General features: G+C 38.0%; 5 protein-coding genes across 7 annotated transcripts; 1 reads left to right on the top strand and 4 right to left on the bottom strand.

Annotated features, from left to right (window-relative positions):
* Positions 1–1,147: 1,147 nt before the first annotated feature.
* Positions 1,148–4,022, bottom strand: LOC102699631 (elongation factor P-like). The gene is made up of 7 exons (XM_006662612.3): positions 3,811–4,022; positions 3,643–3,720; positions 2,574–2,680; positions 2,275–2,352; positions 1,959–2,060; positions 1,710–1,788; positions 1,148–1,611 (listed from the first exon to the last, which is right to left on the bottom strand). Exons 1-7 carry the CDS (start codon positions 4,016–4,018, stop codon positions 1,493–1,495), a joined length of 771 nt encoding a protein of 256 aa, XP_006662675.2. The 5' UTR covers positions 4,019–4,022; the 3' UTR covers positions 1,148–1,492.
* Positions 4,023–4,531: 509 nt separating this feature from the next.
* On the top strand, positions 4,532–6,383 carry LOC102722986 (probable chalcone--flavonone isomerase 3). Of its 3 annotated transcripts, none has more exons than XM_006662611.3 (5): positions 4,532–4,717; positions 4,988–5,068; positions 5,167–5,325; positions 5,537–5,763; positions 5,868–6,383. In XM_006662611.3, exons 2-5 carry the CDS (start codon positions 4,990–4,992, stop codon positions 6,027–6,029), a joined length of 627 nt encoding a protein of 208 aa, XP_006662674.1. In that variant the 5' UTR covers positions 4,532–4,717; positions 4,988–4,989; the 3' UTR covers positions 6,030–6,383. The 3 variants fall into 3 exon arrangements, with proteins under 3 accessions (XP_006662674.1, XP_006662673.1, XP_040384914.1); XM_006662610.3 differs by having other exon boundaries at positions 4,979–5,068; XM_040528980.1 differs by lacking the exon at positions 4,532–4,717 and having other exon boundaries at positions 4,974–5,068.
* A 3,240-nt stretch (positions 6,384–9,623) lies between these two features.
* On the bottom strand, positions 9,624–10,668 carry LOC102712944 (probable non-specific lipid-transfer protein 3). The gene is made up of 2 exons (XM_040528609.1): positions 10,212–10,668; positions 9,624–9,963 (listed from the first exon to the last, which is right to left on the bottom strand). The coding sequence occupies exons 1-2, from the start codon at positions 10,550–10,552 to the stop codon at positions 9,954–9,956; spliced, it is 351 nt and encodes a 116-aa protein (XP_040384543.1). The 5' UTR covers positions 10,553–10,668; the 3' UTR covers positions 9,624–9,953.
* A 6,441-nt stretch (positions 10,669–17,109) lies between these two features.
* LOC102722707 (non-specific lipid-transfer protein 1) lies at positions 17,110–18,108 on the bottom strand. Its single transcript, XM_006662609.3, has 2 exons — positions 17,644–18,108; positions 17,110–17,515 (listed from the first exon to the last, which is right to left on the bottom strand). Exons 1-2 carry the CDS (start codon positions 17,985–17,987, stop codon positions 17,506–17,508), a joined length of 354 nt encoding a protein of 117 aa, XP_006662672.2. The 5' UTR covers positions 17,988–18,108; the 3' UTR covers positions 17,110–17,505.
* Positions 18,109–20,436: 2,328 nt separating this feature from the next.
* Positions 20,437–21,360, bottom strand: LOC102722427 (non-specific lipid-transfer protein 2B-like). Its single transcript, XM_006662608.3, has 2 exons — positions 20,896–21,360; positions 20,437–20,793 (listed from the first exon to the last, which is right to left on the bottom strand). Exons 1-2 carry the CDS (start codon positions 21,237–21,239, stop codon positions 20,784–20,786), a joined length of 354 nt encoding a protein of 117 aa, XP_006662671.1. The 5' UTR covers positions 21,240–21,360; the 3' UTR covers positions 20,437–20,783.
* Positions 21,361–25,535: the final 4,175 nt, after the last annotated feature.

The raw sequence follows: 25,535 nt of genomic DNA, 5'->3' as shown, positions 1-25,535 counted from the left end.
TTGTTATCAATTTACATGGTTGGATATATGTTGGAGCCATCTGACGGTGAGTGCTAGGAGTGATATATTTCATGAATTTGATCTCCCTTTCCAACCGTCAGCACATGGAGGATGATGGAAGGAGTCCACGCATGACCGGACATATTCTGCCTGCACTGTAAGTTATCAGTTGGGATATTTATTATCTGATGTGTTGTTAAACTTTGCAAGCATATTTATGCGTCTGTAATGTACAGAATGATGCTGATGTAGTGCATCACTGTGAAGAATCAATTTCTGAACTCCATTGAACTGTTGAATGTGCTTGGTCATCCTGCAAAGATTTAGGTTTATTCAAATATCACTCACCTTGGTCACTTGGTCGTGGTGGTGCCCGGCTTGCATTGCAATTTGCAAAGCTGCGGCAGCCAACCTTAACGCCACGGCAGAACAACTGCCATTGCCCTAGCCTGCCAATGCTGGCAAAGGGGCCTTCTTGAGGTTTGGTGAGAGAATGATGTGTTTCAACTAGCTCCACTCATTGGAAAGGCCATACATTTCTTTTCAAGTTGCGATCACAAACATATATGGGATTGAATCGTGTAGCAGCAACGCCTGCACTGTGAATAGTTAAGGGTGCTACATGTGTTACAGTGTGGAACTTTTTATTTCTATGAAATTTCACGTTGCAATTGCACGTAAAATATCTCAAGGTAGGTAGGATCACAAATGAGTTCTCTGAGCTACAGAGATTTTTCTTGGCTTCTCATTCTGCCTCCTCGCCAAAGGCCTTGTGTAGTTTTCAAATTTTTTTTTCCAAAAACATCACATCGAATTTTTGAACACCTAAATAAAGCATTAAACATAGATAAAAAAAACTAATTACACAGTTATGAAAGAAATCTTGAGACGAATCTTTTGAGCCTAATTAGTCCATGATTAGCCATAAGTACTTCAGTAACCAACATGTGCTAATGACGGATTAATTAGGCTCAAAAGATTCGTCTTGCGGTTTATAGGTTAGCCGTGAAATTCGTTTTTTTCATTCGTGTCTGAAAACCCCTTCCGACATCCGGTTAAACATTTGACGTAATACTTCTCCCAAAAATTTTCTCAATCTAAACACCACCATGTATGCCATTTTGGAATTTCGGGGTGTACATCACATCACATCACATAGTAGCTCAACTCCAACTTCCTTGTGATGTTATTCAGCCCCTCTGCCTTGAGTGTGGTTCTTCCGATGTTTACGCCATGATATGAATCTTAGAATGTATTTGGCTCATTAGTCATCTGCTCTCATAAAAGGATGTACATATATGTAGTACAGAAATTTTAGACGCGTGCACAAGAATTTTGACACAATTTTCTTCTTGGTGTCAGAGTCAAAGGTTCACATGCCTGTGAACAATGTTGCATACGGTGAAGCCTGTAAATCTCAAGGGGTGAATGAATTGGCCAAAAAATGAGTGAACAAAAACTACTGCTCTGTTGAGGTAGTCGCTCATCTCCTCTATGCTCTGTTCATGTATTGCCCTGTTCTTGAATCAATCAGGATATCATCGCCTACGTTCACAAACGAGGGCACCGTGACAACAGCTCCTGTTTCCACGGTTGCAGGCTTTGTTCCTCCTGCAATTGCAAAATACAGTTAAAAGATACTATTAGTCTCTGATGGTGTCGGCTTTAATAAGAAAAGATAATTTTTCTAGTGATATCCGCAGCTATACCTTGTGCACTGTCACCTTGCCCTGGGTCAGTATCAGTTACAGTCAGCCTAACTGTGATGGGGAGATCAAAGTCGATGATCTGCATAGCATAGTACTGTCAGTGATCAATACCCTGTTCTGTGCGAGAATGCATAACATAGCCAAACAGCACGCTATCAAGATTTCGAAGCAAAATAGTAAAAATATGAACTAGCCTATTAATTGATTGGATTTGGACTGAAGATTATGTAAAAATAAAACAGGAAATACCCGTCCATTCCAGTATAGCAAATTGCAGTCCATCCCCTCTTTCAACCATTTCTGCCTGTCACCAACATCTGACTCATTTAACCGAGTTTCTTCAAAGCTAGTCTGGAAAGTGGAAAGGGATAAACATGAGTTCCATTCATTTTTCCGAAGAAAGCACATGTTTAATTCATATTCTTCTAATCTCTAAAGTACCATAAGTTCATCAGGTTAGCAGGTTGTTTAAAGTTTAAACACAAGTTTTCCATTGCATATGAAGCATACAGAGAGCTAGCAACTACTTTTCTCATGACATGTTTGAATAAAGCTGAACATGCACCAGATCCATGAACACAAACTGCGATCCATCCTTGTAGGTAAATTGCTTAGTTTCCTTTGAAATGGATGCTTCTGGGATCTAAAAGAAAAACGAAGAATAACTGTTATTTGTTAGAACACACTGAAGGAGTGGATGAGTATCACATCAGTTGCTTAGCAAAGGAAACTTGCAGGAGACAAAAACATAATCAATTCTACAAAGTATAGTTACCTTTTGATTAGCTAAGGCAAATGAAGTATTGATAGACAGAAAATGGGTATTTCTACAGGTTTAGAAAGGTGAGTTTCTGTTTGAATTACCGTACTTCCAGCTCGAAATGTTTTGTCAACTGTGTTGCCGGTGATATAATTGCGCATTTTTGTTCTTACAAAAGCAGCACCTTTTCCAGGCTTGACGTGGAGGAATTCTGTTGTTGCATGGAGAGAAAAAGATTCTATGATATATTTCTTATATCAACCATCTAATCTAAACAAAAATGGAATAAATCAGCAATAGATGGCAAGTAATTGAACCTTTTATTTTTCACAGATATAGGTTTGCGTAAAATTGTGTCAAAAACATGAAATTTATTTTGATTAAGCATAAGAAACAAAACAGTAAAGCTCATTTCAGAAGTACTTCAGTATGCTTTTATCATTCCATTGTAGTAATCGAAGGAACATAGTGCCAAGTTGTTTGAGAATTGGGAAATAGTTGAGAAAGAAAACAACATCCACATATTGCAGCGAGCTGGATGTAAAGATTGAGGAAATCAAATCAACAGAAGCAAATTTTCTCAAGTGCACACTAAAAGGCATTGAAATTACTGCAGTGCAGTACAGTGGCACATTGGTTTAGGACAACATGGATTGACAGTTGTATAAAAGAGGATTTTCATTCCTAGAACGTGATAGAGAAACAAAGGCAGAAGTTTCCCCCCTCTGAGAATGAACGAACATAGTAATGTACCTCACCAAAGTTGAGTAGGAGAGGGGGGGCACGTACACATTGGCTTGAAATAGTGAAAACGGTCGCTTCACGAGGTATGTGCAACAAATGGCACTAGTAGTCTAGTGCTATATTACATTCAGATTTCTACTCCCTCCATTTCATAATATAAGATGTTTAATTTTTTTATTTGCAATGTTTGATCATTCGTCTTATTTAAAAAATTATGAAAATATTATTTATTTTGCTTGTGACTTGCTTTATTATAAAAAAAAACTTTAAGCACAACTTATTTTTTTTATATTTTATTAATTTTTTAAATAAGACGAATGGCCAAACGTTCCAACTAAAAAGGTGAAATATCATACCCCAACTTAGGTATATACAATGTGTACAGTGGGGAAAAGAAAAAATAAAAGAAGAAGAGGTTGTGTTACGAACCAAGAACCTTCCAGGGAGCGCCGTCCACCTCGACGTTGGAGCCCGCCCTGATATCGTTGCTGGATAGCGCATACACCCCTGAAAGTTGAGAAAGAAAATGAAGAAGAAGAAGTTGGGATGGGATGGGATGGGAGCAGCAGAAAGAAATTAACAAGGATGATTAAGTACGGGTGAGACGGGAACGGAGAGGCGGTGGAGCGGCGAGGGCGAGGCGGTGGAAGGAGTTAGGGCGGCGGTGGTGGGGTGCTGCGGCGGAGGTGGAGAGGTGGCGGAGAGAAGCAGCCATGGTAGCTGCCTGTGATGCTGCGTCAGTGGCTCTGTGATGTAGACGATGATAAGGCAAGGCGACTGAGGTTGGAGCCCATCGTCCCAGCATCAGTTTAGGCCCATCAAAATTTACACAAACGACTGAGAACGTTTGTGCATATCATCTAATCATTGTGAAGAAATTAAAAAAAATAACAATAAAGATTAATATGTAGTATAGCACTGCACAAACAAACATATTATAATTCAACCTATGTAAATTTTCACAAAACAGTAAATTAAACTCTGATTACTATACCCGTAAAACAGTTAGGCTTGTTTTTCGTTTGAACTAATAGAGGTAAAATTTGATTTTGTACGTTTGTGGTACGAGGAGACGTTGAAAAAAAGCTTGCCACTAATCTTGTTAAGCTGAGACTGCTTGCATTGCATCGTTTGGTGTGAGGCTGTTGCTTTGGCCGCGATCTCTCTAGTAATATGCTACCTACCAATCCATCAGCAATTTAGAGCTCTTATTTGATTATTTAGTTGGGTTTGGGAGTGGTAGGTGTATCTGACAGTCTCAAATGTGCCACCTCTCTTTTTTCTGTGCTCTCCTTCTCCAACCTACCCCCTTGCCTGCATCAACCCTTTGTCATCACCAATAAAAATATCTCCTTCTCCTCACGCTCTTTCGTTCCTCTTCATCAGCTCTCTCTCTGTTTCTCTCATCAACAATTAGCAGTATCTGTTCATCACAAGGAGCGAAAATAGTCTCGATTTCCAACCTCCTTTTGGCTCCGTTGCTAATTGACCTCTACAGAAGAAAGTAAGTCGATCTCTCTCTGCATTCTGATTGTTTCCTTACTAGTTGAAAGCTAGTAGTAACATGTCTTTCGTCCACTTTGAGTGATTTCAGACTTTGCATTAGCTTGTACAATTAGAGAGAGAGATTGTGTCACAGATGTAAACATGTACATGATGTTGAATTATACTTGTGTATAAAAAAATGTCTAAAAATATAACCTTGCATGTGCTTGTAATTACAATTTTTGAATTAGTTGGGTTTTAATGACTGACGCAAGTGCAGTGGGCACAGAGATGGCCACTGTGGAGGTGGAGGGCATTCCATTTCCTCAGGAGATCACCCGCACCAAGCCACTGTCATTCCTAGCTCATGGTAACTAATTAAGCTGCCGATGGATTAATCAGTTAACTAAAATCAGTTAACTACAGCAGCCTCTAATTAAACGCCTTTGAAACAACTAATTATTGCAGGCGTGACAGACATCGAGATCCATTTCCTTCAGATCAAATACAACGCAATTGGGGTGTATCTCGACAAGGAGAGTGTACTAGGGCATTTGGAGAGTTGGAAGGGCAAGAAGGCCGAGGAGCTTGTGCAAGATGCTGGCTTCTTTCAGGCCCTAGTTTTTGGTAATTAACATGACTCTATCATTCAGATTCGCACTTCAGAATCTACAGTATAACATATTGTCAAATGTCAATAGCATCTCCCTAGAGTTCATAGAAAAAATTTCTGATGTTATATTCTACAAAAATAAAATAGGAATGCATTACTGCAACAAAATTTTTTTTCTTTATTCCAGTGAATGATGTTAATTGATGGTGTGTGCACATGTGGTAGCTCCTGTGGAGAAACTGTTCAGGATCGTGGTGATCAAGGAGATCAAAGGATCGCAGTATGGCGTGCAGCTGGAGAGCTCTGTGCGCGACCGTCTGGTGGCAGTGGACAAGTTCGAGGAGGAGGAAGAAGAGGCGCTGGAGAAGGTGACTGAATTCTTCCAGTATAAGTATTTCAAGCCCAACTCTGTCCTCACCTTCCACTTCCCTACCACTCCTGGAATTGCAGAGGTATAATAATCCTTTTGCTCCATTCGACCATCTTGGTTTGATTCAATGATGAAATCTTTGTTCTTGTAACTAGTAGCTGAAGCCAAAAATATGCATATGTGCAGATATCATTTGTGACAGAAGGCAAGAGCGAGGCGAAACTGACAGTGGATAACAACAATGTGGCTGAGATGATTCAGAAATGGTACCTTGGTGGGGAGTCTGCAGTTTCCCCTACGACTGTCAAGAGTCTGGCAGATCAATTCGCACCACTGCTCTCCGCATGAAGCTAGGAGTAATAAAACAATGTTGCTTGATTACTTCCATGTGAAATTCAATCATAAAATTCTTAATTGATCCAGCTCCTTTGGTGTGTGTGGTACAAACAAGATTAGTTTCCAACTACTTTAAATGCATAAATATTTACTTGTTGCAAAACAGAAGAAACAGACTCCTATAAACATGTCCAAGACCAAAAAAATAGAGAGAATAGATTACATTGTTTCAAGTTTACTTCTGAATGTGGTGCAAGCAACAGCAACACAAGACAGTGATAGGAGTGGAAGTAGGAATTTGTTTATGTGCTACCCACTCTGCGAATTAAGCCTACTGGTTCCGAATTGTATTTTGATCTTGCAAAATGAAGATGGAAAATGATACCAGAATATCTGAGAGCAACATCATGCCAGAAATTCATGAATGGTACTGTACAGCCATAGTTTGGTGCGCAGTCATCAGTCATGTAGACCCTTTTAAACCTCCTTTGACTCTTGTACTCAATTTTGCTTTCCACCAAATTAACCCATACAAGTTTGCTACTCTGCAAAATATACATAACGTTAAGATGCTATGCTTTAAGTTTCTTTTAAGGATTATCTAGAAAACGATGGGGTGATTGTTTACTTTTTTCAAAAAAAAAAAAAGCAAAACGACGTATTTGCAAATGAAAAATAATTTATAAATAAAATTTTTATATATGTGTTTGTAGCGATCTAAAAGACAAGGCTAAAAAATAAAATGCAATAAAAAACACACAAATATAATCTAAATTTAAGATTAAAATTTAAATTTTAGCTTATAAGAATAAGTAGAATTGAAAAGATGAGGCCGGATGGTTCTAAAGGGAAGTTATGGCAACAAAAAATTAGATACTACTCCACAGTCAAGTCAAGCTCTTCATTTTCTAAAATAACTATATAATAAATTAGGCATCACTTCGGATAAGAGTCACTTTAGATTCATTCTAAATTAAATCTCTTTAAATTTTACCAACCTTATAAAAAATATACCAACATCAACAACACCAAATTAGTTCGATTAAGGCTATTTTGGGGGAGAGGGATGGGAATCTTGCATGGCACAGAAAACAGAGCAATGTATTGGTGCTTGATTAATTAAAAATCAGCTCAAAAAAACTTAAAGATGCATTAACGTAATTATTAAAGCAACTTTTATTTTTTTGGTGCCAAAAAACATACCGTTTATCAGTTTAAAAAAAGTTTACACAGAAAACGAGCAAGTAGAAGTTGGGAAATGAGAGAAAAGAAACGCCCAAATCTACTATGGAATATATTTTATAGTATATTTATTTTGTGTTGGATATATTCCTATGTTTTTAGATAAATCTGATAAAGAGGTTTGGCTTAGGACAAATAAAATAGAGGGAATACATTATTATTATTACTATTATTATTATTACTATTACTATTACTTGGCAAAAGGAGTACACTACTTCCTCCTCCCAACACTTTCTGTCATCGACTATATTTATATAAATGTTAATAAATATAAGCACACATGTAAAATATCTATAGTCAGAAAATAAACATAGATGTAAAGAAAAAAATTGAACAGTTCCGACGTTTAGAAATACTTAATTACTGTGTCCCAAATCGACCCGAAAACATTGTCATGGAGGGAGCCATCTCATTCTTAGGTACTACTAGTTGGCAGTTTGAAGAAAATGGGAAAAAGAGAATGGTACGTATCTTCATATTGGCGGTGATTAGATATGCTGGACAACACCAATCTGATAAAATGGCTTGTCACTTTGGAGAAAGTTTGGTTGAATAAGCATCCAAAAGGCCAATGCAGTTACTCCAAAAAAAAAAAACACCAATTCAATGCTCTTTCTCTCTTTTTTTTTTCTCTCCTTTGTGACAACATTGTCCGTAGAACAAAGCAAACACCAAATCTGAAGAAACAAAATATCATGCGATAGGACAAGGAGAAGAGCTGGTAAACGAATAATCAACGTGACAGAGACACACTACAACCGGCCGGTACCCTTGCATAGTAGTATAGTACTACATACCTCCATCCTAAATGACTGAGGCAGATGATATTTTTATACACGTTTAACTATTTGTCTTATTGAAAAAATATATAATTATTAATTATTTTTTATATCATTTTATTTATTGTTAAATATATTTTATGCATATATACAGCTTTACATATTTTACATAAAAAATTTGAATAAAACGAACGGCCAACCATGTGTCAAGAAGTTAACGGCGTCAAATATTTAGGGACAGAGTGAGTATGTCGTGTTTACGCGTACTGTGTACAAGGAGAAAGAAATTAGATGCAAAAATTAATTAAGAATTAGTACTCGATCGGCTGGGTAGTGGAGTAGCATCTTATCTTTGGTCGCCGACGACTCGTTAATCCTGGGGAGCAGATCAGACGGACCTTGTCGCTCCCTCCCTCCGGAATCCTGAGCTCCTTCTTCTTCAGCCCGGGCGGTGCAATGGCCGTAGCCGTGGCAGCCACAGCATCAGCATGCATGCCGGCGTCACCACGATGTCTCCCGCCCCAGCCGTCGCATGCATGGTATAAGCCTTCACCTTGGACTAGCTTTAGTCAATCAGGTTTAATTAATTAATTACTAGTGCCTTTCCCCCGCCTGTTTGGGAGTATCTATTTTGATTTGTTTGTTGAGATTTGCCTGGTACATGGGAATAAGAGTACACCAGAAGTAAGAAAAATATTGCCAAGTACTCCTTCCTTTCCCAAATGTCTGATACCGTTTACTTTTTTATACGTTTTTGACTATTCGTCTTATTCAAAAAAATTATATAATTATTAATTATTTTTATATCATTTCATTTATTGTTAAATATACTTTTATGCATATATATAGCTTTATATATTTTAAAATAAATTAAATAAAACAAATGATCAAACAAATATTAAAAAGCAAATATCGTCCAACATTTAGAGATGGAGGTAGTTCTTGAATTATAAAAGCCGACATATCTCTTTTATGTACAATTAAACTTTTGGTTTTCCGAAATATGTCTAGCCGATTAATGAATATGCACTTCTTTTTCACTTTGGATCGACGATGGCTTGATGTGTCTGCTTCCATAGTTTTAGGGGCCACCAGTTACTTCTGGCTTCGAAATAACGATTTAAATGAGTTTGGTTCTTAATATATATTGTATTTACTATTTTTAAATAAGTTTTATTCTTACAATAAGTGGTTATTTGGAGTTTGTATTTAAGTAAAGTATATAATTCCGATACAAATAAGTGGTAACTATCGCTGCGGGAAAACAAAATAATTAATGTACATGATTTCATTGTCCTTTGTTCAAAACAAACATTTATTTTCTTACTTAATATCAGTAAAGTCGCTATTGCCCTTAAACAGTTATTAACAACATTTACCGCCTACCACGTTTGTACAAATGAATAGCTAGCCCAAGATAACTTAATTAGGTGTACAGTAAGAAATTTCAAAATTGATGCATTCTCAATTTTTCGTAGTTCCGTTATTTGCCCTTTTAATCTTATTATTAATTTGTTTTTTGTCCTTTCAAAGTATCAACCTCTTTTCCTTATGAGAAATGAAATAATAAAGGCAAAGGGAGAAAGACAGAAAGTTAACAAATTCTTGGTATAACACCAAGTGCGTGTAATAAGGTACGGAAAATTACAACAGATTGGCTCATCAGCACAAGAAGCTATCTGTATATGGAGTAGGTCCAAGTCGTTGGACAGCATGCAGTTGATCAAATACAACACTCGATCGGACTCCACGTAGGATTAATTACACACGTACACAGGCTGAAGATACAGAACGCTGCATGCATAATGCAGCAGATGTTATTTTCTTCGTTTATAATGTAGCAAGTACTTATTACTGGTTGATAGACTGCGAGCTAGCGTGTTAAGCTCGATCGATCAATCCATGCAGTGTTCATCTATCTGACCCTGCACCAAAGAAAATCATGTTTGAGCATTTTTTTTTCACAAACTGTTTAACGATATTTTTTTAGAAAGATATGTAGAAGTTTTCGTTAAAATAAATATTTTAGTTAATACTTATTTAATCATGTGTTAATGGTTCTGACGTTAGGTGAAAAATTTGCACGCGAAAAAAGTAGGACATGTACGTATATATACATATACGAGATGGAGCATGGATATATATATAGGTATAGAAAAAAATATATATATACTTGTTGCAGTCGGTGGAGAGGCTGATGGGGAAGCCGACGTTGACGCCGCACTTGGCGGGGATGCCGGCGGCGGTACCGAGGTTGAGCGACTTGACGGTGCCGGCGAGGCTCTTGAGGCAGCGGCAGGCGGCCTGCCGGTCGGCGGTGGAGCGGGCGGCGCTGTTCAGTCCCTTCACGCCGTTGCAGCACCCCTGGCTCAGCGCACTACTCCTCCCCGTCACGTACGGGATGCACGGCGCGATCGCCGACCCCACCTGCCCGCAAGTGATTGCCGCCGACGCCCCCACCACCATCGCCACCAGCAGCACGGCGGCGACCACCACCTTGCTCTCAACACCCATAGCTATACTTAGTGTCAGTCAATGCAAGCAGATGATGATTAATATTAACTAGATCGTCGATCGATCCGATGATCGAGTGTTAGCTAGCTAGCTTCAGTGAAGTTGCCGGTGATCGATGGAGGGTATAAATAGGAAGAGGCGAGAGTATATGCGGCCACGTGCTGTGATGGAATCATCCGATCCATTGATGGTAGTCACTGCCAGGTCGTTGGCCGTTGGACTCGAGCTGAGCTGAGCTTCTTTGAAGCTCTGTTCGAATGTGTTACCATTACTTCTGTCAGTATCAGCTGATTTTGATCGATCATGTACGAATATATATATTTCGATCTATCTCCTCTAGTGGCCGGATTCATCTTCAGCAATTAATGGATTGTTTTCCCAGAGCTCATCCTTTTTCGGTGCTGCAAACTGAATTTCTAATTAATTAAGTTTGTCAGTACTATTCAAAATATTAAATATATTTTATTTCATTGACTTTGATCAAATAATACTTTATTAATATTTTACTTATTTAACATACAAGTATAATGGGTATGTGTTATGTAACATAAAAATTATATTTTCAGTAGAATAATATTTTATCAAACACTTATCCTAACGGTATATGGTACAAAATATAGGCCATGTGTTTTAAAATGCTACGTGTACAAGATGAGATTGTGCGTGCTATTCTCTGCCGGTTCCCTCAGGGAACGGTACCTCTACAGGACGTCTACAGCCGACCGGCAGAAATGGATTTATCTGCTCAACTCATCTCAGCAGTCAACGGGATGTATATAGAAATTTTACATTTACTACTGTCGAATCGATTGGTAAATTATTCTGCTGCAGCCAATCAACAGCCTATCCAGCAGGGTCATTTTGCTATTCATCAATCACCTCATTATTAATCGTTAACAGTGATAGCTTTAAATTAATTTTCTGTTGCCAAGTCTTTGTCGTAACTAGCCGGATTTTGCACAGTTCTACATGGACCTAAGCTAGACTAAAGTTTGTTACGGAGTAGCAGAATTTTTGTTGATAGAGAACTTTAGTTTCTATTCTACAAATACAATTGCAATTTCTATTTAGCGATCGATCAGTCCCGTGTTTCTAGATTCTTCAAGAGCATGATTGATTCTTTGTTCGTAAAAATATATATCACTACTAAAAAGTGATTTTTCTATATGAGATCCCATAATTTTTACGAACGTACAATAATTAGGAACATCGTCTGCAAAAGTCAGGATCATTCTCTCACACAGCTGCTTAAGTGCCCATATAGAAAAATTGATTTTCCTATACGGGTCTCTTAAGAGGGCTGCATGCAAAAGTGAGCTTGTTTTTTGCATGCGGCTCACTTAAGCGCCTCCATTGAAAAATCGATTTTTCCATACGGGCCACTTAAGCAACCGTACGTATGCGAAAATAAAATTTGAAAAATTTAAAACTAGTGTATCTTACTCATATGAACTCCAAATTGGATGAATTTTTTCCTAAATGTTTATAAAATCATGCTCTATCATGTTATTGTTTTCTCATTGGTATTATATTGGCTATTTTTCTTGTGACTTTGTTTTATCAATTAAAAATTTGAATTTCAAAACTTCAAATAATATTTTGAAGCAGTAAATGATTTCAACAAAAAAAGTCCTCATTAACCAAGTTATATAACTCATCAAGTTCTGTAACTTCTATTTTGATCATTTCTTCATCCGACAAAGTGATTTGTAAGATGTTCACAAAATGTGAACATCTCTTATATAGTTTTATAAGAGATGTACATTTTATGAACACTCCTATAAATCATTTTATCGAATGAAGAAATGACCAAAATAAAAGTTATAGATCTTAATGAGTTATACAACTTTGTTATTGATGACTTTTTCAAATGAAATCATTTACTATTTGAAAATGCTTTTTGAAGTTGTCATAATTTGAAATTCATATTCAAACTGTTCCAACAAAGTCATATAGAAAAATTACCAATACAAAAGTTATAGATCTTGATAAGTTATACAACTTTATTTTTAACAACCTTTTCATTTAAAATCATTTACTACCTGAAAAATTATTTGAAGTTCTCACATTTTTAAATTCATTTTTTAATAATTATTTTCGCATGTGGTCCACCTAAGGAGTCGCATGTAAAAATCTATTTTTACATGCAGCTCCTTTAAGTACACCGCATGTAATTTTTTTCACCTCTCAGCACTTCAAAAATTTTCATGTCCTCTCCTCTCTGAAATCTCACCCCTATCTTTTTCTTTCTCTTCCTCTCTCTTGCTCTCCTCGATCTACGCCTAGCCGAGGAGGAGGCGGCGGGAGCCGCAGCCGAGCAGTGGGCAGCGGGGGCCACGATGAGAAGGAGGTGGCGGCAGATGGCAGCGGGCGATGGCCGGGCAGCACGGATCTAGCGCAGAGGGCCCTCCCTCGCGCGGATCTGGCGGCGGCGGACGGAGCGAGCGGCCGCGGCGGATGGTGGCGGTCGACGGCCGGGCGACGCAGATCCGGCGCAGGGGCCTCCCTCGCGCGGATGGGAGCGAGCGGCGGCGGTGCATGGGCGATGATGACAACGATGACACCGACCCCGACGACAATGACGATTGGTCGACGACGACGACGCAGGTGGTAGCGGCGACGACAACCCCTATGGCGACGATCTGGTGGCAGAGAGCCTCGTCCCGCCCGGATCCGACGATGGTGGGCCTCGTCCCGCCTAGATCCGGAGACGGGAGCAGCCGGCAGGATCCGGGCGGCGGCGGCGGGAGCGGGGGCAGGTCGCGGCGGGCGGCTAGGGTTTGTTTTTTTTGAATTTTATTTTTTTCGCGGTTTTTCTCTTTGCATGCGGTCGGCTTAAGCGCCCGCATGCAAAAATCGGATTTTTTTGCATGCGGGTGCCCTGGCCGTATGGAAAGATGGTGATCTTTGCAGACGATTTCTCGCATGTGGCTGGCTCAACCGCATGCGATAATCGTGTTTGTCCGTTTGCAAAAACCAATTCTGTAGCAGTGGATATCCCCGTTCCCGCTCGATCGTCTTACTGTGGCAAAACATACATTCCAATATCAAAGTTCTCCCATCGCTTTATCAGATTACTAATATTTGCTACGATCGATATTGAATGTGACCAACCAAATCTTCTTAGCCATATGCACCAATCCACCAGACATGTAGCTTCAATTAATTCCAACTGCACAGATGTCTTGGCTGTATTAATTTGTTTGTTCAGCGCTACTCTCACAGGTCAAAAACATATAGTGTTTGATTTTTTTTCTTAAAAAAACTTTTAACTACAGGATACCTCATCAATGCCAATTCGTATAGTTTATTCCACCAATAATTAGGGGGTCATTAGTGCCAGTTTCTGGTGAGAATAGTTGGTGTTGGTCCTAGCCACAGACGGGCTTTGGGCTGGAAAAGTAAATACTCCATCTTTTCTAAAACTAGTAATATATCTGTTGCAATATGTTCACCCAAATGAGGATGGACGTCCTAAGCATATAGAGAAACGAAACAATCAATATAACTAGACTGCACAGGCCTTACGAAGAGGCATAGGTCAATAAAGAATAGAAACAGCTTTCTTAAAGAAACAACACTTATTTTTTTTCGGTTTTTTGAAACGAGTCTTTTGTGTGACATGAGATGGAGGACATATTACTCTGCTTTTAAGTACTTTTAAGTAGTAGAGATATAACCATTTCTAAGTTATTTAGCAAATATTAATGTCTGACCATACCATTTTAGTTACCTGAGCGATTAATTTATAAATTTTGAATGATTGAGTTTCCCTTTTCATGATTGGTTAGGGAATCATGGACGTAATGAGAAACATGGGAACCAACCAACATAGGAAAAAAATAAAAGAAATACTTATTTTTACAACAAAGGAAGTAAATAATATTTTACGACTACCATCCTTAGATATGTGTGTGTATATATACACATGGCCTCAACTATTAACTATATACTTCCTCCATCGTATAAACATATTATTTTTAGCCCATCACTTACTAATACAACCTAAAAAGGCTAGAATGTCCTCTATGTACCTTTTCAAGCTCCCGTACACACGCCCTTTGTTTTTTCAAACTGCAATATACTTGTCTTCTGCCTTTTCAAACTCCAATGCAATAATTATGCTGAAGATGAAGAATATGTAGGAAAAATGAATGGGGTGACAAATGAAGTCTCTGTGAAATGGAGAAAGTATTTATTAGATCAATACAAACCTTGTCATCAAATACATCTCTCGCATGCACACACCTTTACCAACTCAAATACACATCAATTCGTTAGCAAATGGTTTCCTAACTGATCACTAGAATCGTGAAAGGGCATGTAGTCTAGTGGTTACAAGGGTCTTAGAAGTACCTAAGATCCTGGGTTCAACTCCTTATAGGTAAGGAACTTACTAGTTCCGTAGCTACAACTGATATATATTGATAACCTCAACCCAAATTTGAAAGTTTCACCACTACAAATTTTTATTAGTGTTGTTTATATCAATTAACCAGCACCAATATAGGGGATGTGCTTTTTCATGGCAAAAACCGGCACCGATAAGAGCCCAGCGGATCGGTGTTAATTTTTGCATGACCTTCATGTACGTGGGGAGTGGGGACGGGTGGATAGAAAACCTCCATTAGTGTTGATTTTTGTCTAATAGACGTTGATAGTGCATCACATTTAACGTGGTATGTGGTAGGGTAATTTGGAACTTTGAATGTCAAAAAACTATAAGATAATTAACTACAATCATAAGAAAACCCATGTATAGATTTTCTTGATAAATGCTTTTCTTCATAATCTCACAAACTCATTAGATTTTAAAACTTTATTCTTACAAAAATATATCTACTTATGTTTACATGTGATACATCTTGGACTAGTTAACTTTGCAAAAGGTTTTAGTTTATATCACAGCTCCTCTACGATACTCACAGCCCTACCTTTCCTTGTTGTCCATCGAGATCTCTACACTCCTCTCAGCAGTAGTGGCGTATCAGATGTACACCCCGAGATTTTTGGCCAAAACATTTATATATATTATGTATTTTATATATGTGCTCAGTAAAATAAAAAAAGATATTTCAGCATAAGAAAACTAAAAATTAGTTTTAGTGGGTTGTCTCCCTAATCCCCCTTCTTTTGGCCCATTTCCTAGCTAAGGCCCAATTTTTTTCCTCAGAAAGACCAAACCATAGGTGTAGCTAATGGGGCAGACCAGTGGCTTTTGGGTTGGGGCGCAGGTGAAAGTACATCTGATACCCAGTGTTTATTTTGGTAATATACCTAACCAAATAAACTACATGTTGTGAGGCCAAATTGATTTTGACAGTTGAAATTACAGGCTTTTCGTGACTAATGTGGAAACATGGTGAGAACTGTCAAACCTATGTAATGTTACAATGAAGGGTTTTTCACCTCTCATATCTAATAATTGATAACACGGAGCCAATACATCCCACATAGTTAAGCGGCCAAACATTCATAATGACTTGTCAGTAGTTTTTATTAGGCCAGTTTTGGTGGAGGTTTCTCGAGGATTTCAATGTCATTAAATGACATAACACATAAGCAAAGACTGTGCTGTGGCATAGAATTTATGATGTGAGATGAGTTGAAACTTGGTGTACACGGTTACTTAGACTATGAAACTAGATTAGTTTGTTTCATCTCTACATATTTAACCAACTTCTATTGATTACTTGGATATAAATTTCAAATGATATGTTATCATATGAAATCATGAAGTAAAATTTTGCATTAAGATTACTTGTTTCATTCATCCATTCAAATATATTTTGATGATGTGTCACTATTGAAAACCAGTGATAAAATCTTGCATTGAGAATGATCTTATACATATCTTCTCAACAAAGACAGTTGTTAATGTCGTTACTTGTAGTGGTCGACAAATATACTTTCCCCTGTTTTGTTGAGGATTTTTACTCTGTTTCAGTACAGAGGACCATGATTCCACTAGTGTGTGTACATACCGATTTGTCGCCTCCAAAATAAGACCAAACATGACTTGAAAATCTATCAGAGATGCCAAAGAAAAGATGTACATAGAATTAGACAATCCATTATATATATACATATATGTATAAGGATTGTTTTGATATATCATCCTTAAAATAGTACCTAGATATACCATGTTTTTATTTAAAAAAAATTAGTACTTCACATACTTCGTACCTCATGAGAGACACCAAAGTTTTAGAATAAAAATGTGTACATGCATGAGATACTTTTTAATGAAAAATAATATTCCAATAGAAGATACACACCGAAGATAATCGTCATTAAGCAAGTTAAATGTGTTCTTTTTGTTATGAATTATAGAGGTTGAATTTTGAAATTGATGTTGGTGGAGTGTTATATGAGAAATTAATCTATCTTGTCAATATGTGTTGAATTTTTTACTATTTAGATGATAAAAAATCAAAGAGACATTCCCTTGAGATATTAGAATCCATTTCCCAAAAAGATATATATATATATATATATATATATATATATATATATATATATATGTACGTGTGCAATAATCCACAACAAGCACGTCGTAGTAGAAAGAGTAGTATACGTACATGCATACAGATGTATGCATGACAGTAGAAAGTATATGTCTAGGTCTCAGGTAGATCTCAAAAGGGAGTAAACGTATGACGAACAAACAGAGGAGACACCGATCATGGTGTCGAATTAACGTACGTAGACAAGAAACAAACAAGCTAGACTGATCGACTGGCCGATCGATCGAGCAATCAGCATATATACGCGTGCATGCCTGATCGACCGAGCTACAGCTAGCTAGCTCTCATGTTTTATTCAGCAAGTATACATATACTAGTATAGTAAGTACGACAGAGTTGGGCTGCGCATCCATGGCCGGAGACGAGGCTGAAGGTGGCGGCCGGATCAGCTTCTGTACGTATGTGATCCATCCAATCCGCGGTAGCTCAGCTCACCCTGCACATCCATCGATACATACATAATTAGATCGATGATCGATCATGCAAATTTAAGCCAATATATGTTATTGATCAGGCTGCATGCGTATGTACAAGAGGATCGATATGATAATTATATAAACGTACCTGGAGCAGTCGATGGAGGCGCTGATGGTGTAGGGGACGCTGACGCCGCACTTGGAGGGGATGCTGGCGGCGTTGCCGGCGTTGAGCCCGCTGATGCCGCGGGCGGCGTTCTTGAGGCAGTTGCAGGCGGTGCGGCGGTCGGCGGTGGTGCGGGCGGCGGCGTTGAGGCTCTTGACGCCGGTGCAGCAGGCCGAGGAGGGGCCGGCGCCGCCGCGGGCGTAGGCGAGGCAGGGGCTGATGGCGGAGCTGACCTGGCCGCAGGTGATGGCCACGGTGGCGTGCGGGGCGGCGAGGAGCAGGGCTGCCGCCAGGGCGACCAACACCAAGTGTGCAGTGCGAGCCATGGTTGCTGTTAGTGCTTAGTGCTATTTAGATGACTTGGCTATACTGTAGCAAGCGAGCAAGCTGTGGTTGATGCAGGCGAGGTGAGGTGAGATGAGATCGAATACCCGGCCGGGAATGCAAGGGTTTAAATAGCTAGGCTTCCAGATCGACTTGATTGGAGGTGTGGATGCATGCACCTCCATCGATCGATCAGGACGGACGGCAAGAGCAAAAAGCAATAAATAATTCAGAGGTAGGGGAAGATCGAGCATGGTGCGTGGTGTACATTTAGTCGGCGCGTATGTCCATCTTCATTCAATTGGATTTGGGAGCTGCTGGTAGTTGGGTGTTGGAAAACAACAGTATATATGCAAGGTCAAGGTACGTAAATATACAAACAAATTAATATATCTAATATATATTCGCTAGCTAGCTTTTTTCGGTTGGCTACGTACGACGAACGTATGGTGGTTCGACGTCGAGAGACGTTCTGATAATTTCATCGTCATGTCGTCGCCAACAGCGAATTATTGTTGGCGTCGTAACAATCGTTTTGCGTGGATACTGAAACCTCCTTTCCTAAATAACATCATTTTTTCTCATTTTATTTTTTAATTAATTAATGATTACATTAGAGTTTGTGAAATCAAGAAATATATTAGAGGGTATTATAGTTTTTTTTTAATTTTATGGGTATACTTGTTTAACGAAAACTATAAACAGAAACGGTAAATAATCTAAAAATGGTAGTGGAAACGGTTTTAATATTTACCGACCGTTTTGTCGATAAACGGTATTCTGTTATTACTGTTTATGAATACGAAAAAATACCCTTTTGCAAGGCCGAGCCTAACTCCAAAACCAAATTGCTCAACTATAATTGATGGGACGATAAGAACTTGAGGGTCGACTGAATGCTGTCATATGTTTTGTACTTTCCTATTTAAGTATCTCTTTTTATTATGGTTTATGAATCTGCTATCACTTAAATATCAATGAATTCTTGAACTTATTATCAATTTAATATGCATGTAGTTTATTTTTCAATTGAATTACCGGTTTAGAGTCTTCTGACCATTACCAACATGTTTCCGATCCAATAATTTCACTTCTGATGTTCCAATACCGTTTTCATTTCTGACTTACTAAGCATTCTGAGAAATAAAATGGATGTGAAAATAGTTTGCATGTTTACCGACCGTGCTCTCCCTAGTTTGGATAGAATACCTAGTGCCGTCGATTGACATGTGTGAGGTGAGCAATCACACGTAGCTTCCAGAAATTAGGGGCTCATAGATTTTTATGTTTCAAAACAAGCCAATGCATTCTAACGTGCTTCTGGACCTCTTAAATTGGCCTCTAGCTTTGTTTTGACGTACGTGTATATTGGGCTAGGCCAGGAGAAATGGAACAAAGGTCGCTATGCACTGCAGGGAGCTCTGCCCGTTCACAGAGAGCTGCAGAGCCCTAATACGAACGAACACATTCCAGTTTGAGGATTAAAAAGGGTAAAAATAGATTGGGGTTATTTGCCAAAGGACACTCAAAGACGTCTTTGCAATACAACGCTTTGGTTACGTACTATGACCATTATGTTAATGTATTGTTGGCTTAACTTGTGACAAACTTTCACCTTATGCCAAGACATAATTAGATTTTTATATTTGGATGCATAAAAAGCTGAGTTCAGCGTGCAGTGTAGCACATGAGTAAAAGCATATTTTCTAAAATTTTATCGCTACAGTTGAGCCAAAATTTTTCAAAAAGCCCCATCTTTTTGCTTCTCCTTATTGCTTATAAGCCAAAATTTAAATTTTCAACTTTAAATTTAGAGTTTATTTTGGAGTTTTTTCACCAAGGTTTACTTTTTAGCAATATTAGCTTTTATATCGCTAAGAATATGTTTATAAAAAGATTTATTTACAAATTACTTTTTGTTTGTAAATATGTTATTTATGAAAAAGCCAACCAATCAACCTCTTTCTGTGACAAAGACATGTTTTTCAGTATCTAATGACAAATGCCATGAATCTGTGATGTCTTGTGACAAATTTTAAAAACTTATAATATTTTTAACGTCCTTGAACAAGTACCTTAAAATACCATATTTTTAGCATAAAATTTAGTATTTTGAGGTACCATATACCTTAAGATATCAGAATTTAATTTTGCATAAAAATTATTCATACCTTAAGGTATTTTTCAAGAATGGTTAAAAAAACCTAAATTTTTATATGAAATTTTAGTAGAGGTACCTAGCATGTGAAGGTACAATTTTTTTATACTAGAAATTATGGTATTCCAAGGATAGTATCATCCTTGACAACATCTTAAAATATCATATTTTTAAGTATAAACTCGGTATATCTAAATACTATATATATACCTCTTCAAGGATTGGAGGAAACTTCAAATAGAATAAAACACAAAGCCGCCAAGAAGAAGGAAGATGTGTAGTACATAAATATGTATACCGAAAAGAGCTGTATGTAATGTATAATCCACAACGTACACGCACGTAGTACAAGTAGTACGTACATACATGCAGAAGTTAGAAGTACATAGACATTGTACAAACTGATCTCTAGCTCTCATGCAGTCCTCAAACGACGAACACAATGGAAACTGATCATACCGATCATCGATGACACAAACAACGACGGACGACAAGCGTGACCGGCCGATCAACCATGCATGCATATGTCCATCGACCTAGCTAGCTCTCATTTTATTCAGTACACCATAGATAACATCAGATACAGATCTCGATCGGTTCCACATTATATATATTGATCATCGATCCTCCGGCCGGTAGCTCAGCTCACTCTGCAACATATACATACGTACACGCCATGATCATGAAATGCCATTAATTAATTATCTAGTTTGTTTGTTGCAGATGATCGATCGATCATATTGTTTGAATACCTGGAGCAGTCGATGGAGGTGCTGATGGTGTAGGGAATGCTGACGCCGCACTTGGAGGGGATGCTGGCGGCATTGCCGGCGTTGAGACCGCTGATGCTGCCGGCGGCGTTCTTGAGGCAGTTGCAGGCGGTGCGCCTGTCGGCGGTGGTGCTGGCGGCGGAGCTGAGGCTCCTGACGCCGCTGCAGCAGGCCGAGGAGGGGCCGGCGCCGCCGCGGGCGTAGCTGAGGCAGGGGCCGACGGCGGAGTTGACCTGGCCGCAGCTGATGGCGGCCATGGTGGCGTGCGGGCCCGCCAGGAGGAGACCTGCCACCAGGGCGACCAGCACCAGCTGTGCACGAGCCATCTCTCGACCTTGATACGTACGTGTGTGCTGCGCTGCTACACGTACCTCAGCTGACTAGCTAGTTGGCTACTTGCTGGCCTGATCACTACAATTGCTAGCTGCTCGTGTGGTTCTGGTTGCTTGGCTGGACGATGAGAATGTGCGTAGGTCTTAAATAGGCAGTATGATTACCTGCGTCGATGCAATGTAAGGCCATCTTTAGATACCAAAATATTTTGAGGAATGAGTCACATTCAATATTTGATCAGATGTCAGAAGGAGTTTTTGGACACGAATGAAAAAACGAATTTCACAGCTCGGCTAAAAACCGCGAGACGAATTTTTTAAGTCTAATTAAGCATATGTTGGTTATTGTAGTACTTATAGCTAATCATGGACTAATTAGGCTCAAAAGATTCATCTCGAGATTTCTCACATAACTGTGCAATTAGTTTTTCATTTCATCTATGTTTAATACTCTATTTAAATGTCTAGAAATTCGATGTGATATTTTTGGGAAAGTTTTTTTTGGAACTTGACAAGGCCTAATGCATAATAAGAGTAAGCTCAGTAGAAGAGCTGGATTTTTTGGAGGGCGGCAGGAGGTTAGTTTTGTGATTTTTTGAAATGCAAAATTAAATTTGTAAATTATTTAATAAATAAAATTCAAAAAATTCCTCTAAAATATTTATATGTTAATAAGAGTTAACATAAAGTTAATTTATATAATAGTTATATAAGCATATGTTATGTCATCAATATATGCACCATCTATCATACATACACAATATTTTTGAGTTTGTGATGTAACTGGTTATAAAACTGTAATAAAACTGTAGTTCATTTTTATTTATTTTTTTCTTAACATAAGCATGAATATGATGTGGTAATTTGTAGAGACGTTTGTATCACTTATTGTACTCGTTCTAACTGTATATAGTACGTTGAATAATTCAGCGATTAAGCCTATAGCGGTGGTGTTTAGTCGGTGCGTCCCCAATGCTATTCAATTCAATTGGGATCCAGGTAGTTGGATGTTGGGCAGGTTTAGCTAGCAGATGGCTAGTCACACAGTGGTTTGTTTTAGTGGTGTAGAGGTCCCTGTAATCAATTGATTAGCAGGACTAGCTAGTAGTTTGTAGCAGCAGCTAGCATGTTGTGCTGTGAACCTGGAACATGCAAAGTGGTTGAGTGCATTCATGGTGTTGTTTGGAGTTGGATCCAAGTGTCCATCGAGCAGTAACATCCAACGATCCTTCCCGTATTCTTCTCACAGCCACTAGCTAGGTGGTTACACTAGCCTAATAATGTGCTTTGCTATGGCTTGAAAACACTATTGCAAGCTCAAATACTATTTAAGATTTTGCAAACTAGATTAAACCTTAAATTAACTTTAAATTTAAGACTAAATTTTCAAAGTTTAACTTATAAGCATAAGGGAATGTACAAAGACTATTATTAGATCGATGATTTTCTGCATTGTCATGTGAGTAAATATGATGACATAGAAAAAATATAAGAATGATTGTTATGCATCGCAATGGGTTAGAGTCAACTGCACTTATATAAGAAATTTTTGTTCTATGGTGTAGATAAAAAGAAAAGAAGAATAATAAAATTATTTTGTTATATTAATGAATAAATAATATATGCATGATTCTGTCTTTATATATACGGTTATAATCTAAGTTAGTGTTGCTAATATGAATAGGGAAGAGTCAATTCTTAACTCTACCTTGGAACATGTCCTAAGCAAAAGCGAAAAGATGAGTACCTTGTTAAACTCAAAATTTATTATGATTTCTTAAATTAGTATGTAATCATTATGACGAGGTTTTGTTATTAAGCAAATTATTCTCCCAGCAAAATGTAATATCACTGGCCCGTTCTAAATTTCTAATTAATGAAAATCTTCGATGCAAAGCTCTGAGAAGATCGATCGATCTCAGAATTTTACGTTACTGCCTCCTCCATTTCATTTTTAAAATTAACTAGATTCATACATATAGTCATAACGATCAATATACATACGCAAATAATATATATTATTAGATACAGATATAATAAAAGATCTTAATATATATAGAACGGATAAAGTACTCGACAAAGAAACGTATTATGTAGTTTAGTCTGCTGTGCCACTTTGCAATCGAGCTCTAGATTATTTATTTATCTTTCCTTTCTTTCACAAGACGAAGAGCTAGCTAGCTAGTGGAGTAGTACTTATTTATCGTTGACGACGTACGTACGTAAGTTAGCCGGCCTTCGATCCCCGGCCGGGCGTCGTCGGTCACCGGCAGGTGGCTTCCAAATTGAAACCGAGGATCCATCTATTTCGTTGTCATGGATGATATGCCTGCCAGCCAACCGTTTTCCTTCTACTACTTAATGCTGCTGCGAGCCTCATGATGCCCACGTACGGCAACCAATAACCTACTTGTCGCTCCTAGCCATCCTCTAAATTTGATCATACACATCTTTATTTGAATAATTATGTAAAATAGTTTCATCATTTCTATCTTTTTATAATTCAGTAGATCATCTATATATGGCATTCTCTATATATCCTTAAAGGGCATCTAAATATTGAGTTTAATAACATCTAAATATAGATGATGAGATACTTAATTTTTACTTTTCATCCCCTATTTTCATGACGGAGGTTGGGATGGATCGATGTACTATTAAGAATGCTCTTATAAGCCAAAATTTAAATTTTTAAATTTTAAATTTAGAGTAGATTTTTGTATTTTTTTCACCGAAGTTTATTTTTTAGCCTTTGCTTTTCGATTACTAAGAATACGTATATAAAAACTTTATTCATAAATTATAAAAATCCATACAATCACCTTTTGACATTGTTTTATCTAAGAATTTGTAGTTATGGAATCTAAATTTTTTTCTTGATTTAGGGTCATTTTTTCAGTTTTTAAAAGAAAATATCAAACAATATATTTACAAATGAAAAATAATTTATAAATAAACTTTATATATATGTTCATACTAATATAAAAGCCAACCAAAGATGTACAAACACCTCTATACATATCTATGCTCTTACCTAACATAAAGTGTTCTGCGTAAACTCACAGAAAACAAGTATGAGATGCTTAGCGTAGGATTGTTACGCCCGGTACAACACATGTTACTTTTCACAAGAAGTTCGATGTATATGACCAGCGTCACCAGCCGAAGACTATCGGTTCATGCATACTGATTCTTTCTTGGGTCGCATGATATGACAGAGTTTGGTTATTTGCCTATGTGGTTCTTTTCCTGAATTCACTCCCGCAATCACAATATATACACTTACGATCGCATACACAGATACACATGCGTCGATATGTTTCTTCATATATCTAAATGTAGTTAATGACATAGCCTCGCGTAATGTGGTTGTGAGCACGCGTTTTTATAGCTGAATGCACCGATACGTTACAGAGGAGAGGATATGAGCCCCTTTTATCGGCTCACTTTTCACTTCTACTTATACTTATAAACTAAAACATAAATTTTCAATCTTAAATTTTAAGTCTATTTTGGACTTTTATCATATTTTATTTTTTAGCCTTTGCTTTCAAATCCCTAAGAACACATATATAAAATATTTATTTATAAATTATATTTTGTGTAAATATATCGTTTCGCTTTTTTTCTCGAAAAGCCTAATGGTTTCCACCTTTGTCCTTATAATTTTTAAGTCTAATCATGTAAGATCATAGTCATAATCAATATTTTGTGATGAACAATTGACTTGTAAATTGATATAATTTGGTTTGAAAACAGTTAAGTGTTGGTATCGGTGTGTGTAATTAATATGTGTTAGGTTGCGATATCTGTGCCTGAAAATGGTTGGTTTGTCTCTATGTGTGCAGGTGACTTGAGGTCAACTATGGTCAATGGTGTTCAAGGAGGAATTGATGTCTGGATGGTCGAAATTCCAAGTGACATGGTTGGACTAGAGTCGTGATCTTTGGAGGTCAATATCGGTCAAGGGCGGTGAAATCGTGACTAGGCTCAGGGAGGAGCTGAGATCCGGACGATCGAGAATGCTGGGTGACGATATTGAATACGAGGTAACACATGGTAGAAGGACACCGTATAAGATAGAATCGTAACAGGCTTATATGTCGTGTGTAAGCGCCGAAGAAAATAACGAACTAGATTGGAGCGAAATTGGACGAGAAAAAGAGATAAAAGGGAGAGGGTAATTGTGCTACAATAAATGAGGACGGTAGCATGCATGGGCCCTGTTGGTTGCAGGATGGGATTAGTGGGCTGGTTGGCCTGTGCGGCAGCCTGGTACGTACGGTGGAA

Source organism: Oryza brachyantha, chromosome 11, assembly GCF_000231095.2.
Source record: "Oryza brachyantha chromosome 11, ObraRS2, whole genome shotgun sequence".
In the NCBI taxonomy this organism is placed as follows: Eukaryota; Viridiplantae; Streptophyta; class Magnoliopsida; order Poales; family Poaceae; genus Oryza; species Oryza brachyantha.
The sequence above is the reverse complement of the archived record's forward strand: the minus strand, read 5'-3'. Positions and strand labels throughout refer to the sequence as shown.

Coding starts and splice junctions, on each gene's coding strand:
- LOC102699631 (XM_006662612.3), bottom strand. CDS start 4,018: ATGCTGGGACGATGGGCTCCAACCTCAGTCGCCTTGCCTTATCATCGT. Junction 2,681..3,642: donor CGCTCCCTGGAAGGTTCTTG/GTTCGTAACACA, acceptor ATGCAACAACAG/AATTCCTCCACGTCAAGCCT. Junction 2,061..2,274: donor AGTTTGTGTTCATGGATCTG/GTGCATGTTCAG, acceptor TCCACTTTCCAG/ACTAGCTTTGAAGAAACTCG.
- LOC102722986 (XM_006662610.3), top strand. Junction 5,069..5,166: donor ACTGTCATTCCTAGCTCATG/GTAACTAATTAA, acceptor TAATTATTGCAG/GCGTGACAGACATCGAGATC. Junction 5,326..5,536: donor CTTTCAGGCCCTAGTTTTTG/GTAATTAACATG, acceptor CACATGTGGTAG/CTCCTGTGGAGAAACTGTTC.
- LOC102712944 (XM_040528609.1), bottom strand. CDS start 10,552: ATGGGTGTTGAGAGCAAGGTGGTGGTCGCCGCCGTGCTGCTGGTGGCG.
- LOC102722707 (XM_006662609.3), bottom strand. CDS start 17,987: ATGGCTCGCACTGCACACTTGGTGTTGGTCGCCCTGGCGGCAGCCCTG.
- LOC102722427 (XM_006662608.3), bottom strand. CDS start 21,239: ATGGCTCGTGCACAGCTGGTGCTGGTCGCCCTGGTGGCAGGTCTCCTC.